General features: G+C 66.6%; 1 protein-coding gene across 1 annotated transcript in view; it reads left to right on the top strand.

Moving 5' to 3' along the window:
• Positions 1–527, top strand: part of ADCY1 (adenylate cyclase 1 (brain)) — a 31069-nt gene that overhangs the window by 17534 nt on the left and 13008 nt on the right. Inside the window, exon 6 of the mRNA XM_014530530.1 lies at positions 303–408. Coding sequence (XP_014386016.1) covers positions 303–408 — 106 coding nt within the window. The remainder of the gene's footprint in view (positions 1–302; positions 409–527) is intronic.

The following is a 527-nucleotide window of genomic DNA, read 5'->3' as shown; positions in this document are numbered from 1 at the left end:
AGAGAGAGAGACAACGATCTGAGAGAGATGCAGCAGTTGGTTGCCTCCTGCATGTGCCCCGAACGGGGCCGGGGATCGAATGTGCAACCCAGGCATATGCCCTTGATGGGAATCGAACCCGAGACCCTTGGTGCTGGGCTCAGGCGGGTCCCAGACGGCCCAGCCGCCAAGTCTGCACAGCACCCCTCCCCCTTCCTCTGCAGACTCAGGATTGGGAGACTCTGGGGGAGAGGTTGGGGGGTCCTAGGGTCCCTACCCGGATGGGAGCCAGAGGCTTCGGGGCAGCAGCCTGACGGGGCTCTGTCCGCAGTACCAGCAGCTCCCGGACGAGTCCTTCACCAGCGCCGTGGTGCTCGCCCTGGTCCTGGCCGCCCTGTTCGGCCTCGTCTACCTTCTCATCATCCCCCAGTGAGTGCGGCTCCGGGTGCGGGGGGCGGTGAGGGCCGGGTTCCTTTCCCTTTAAGCTCATCCTGCCCCGCGCTGGGGACGCACACGCCACACACACCCCCTCGGCCCTCGGCCCTCGG

The sequence above is a fragment of the Myotis brandtii genome, unplaced genomic scaffold (genome assembly GCF_000412655.1).
Source record: "Myotis brandtii unplaced genomic scaffold, ASM41265v1 scaffold743, whole genome shotgun sequence".
Lineage (NCBI taxonomy): Eukaryota > Metazoa > Chordata > Mammalia > Chiroptera > Vespertilionidae > Myotis > Myotis brandtii.
Note: the sequence above shows the minus strand (reverse complement) of the source record. Positions and strands in the feature narration are given on the sequence as shown.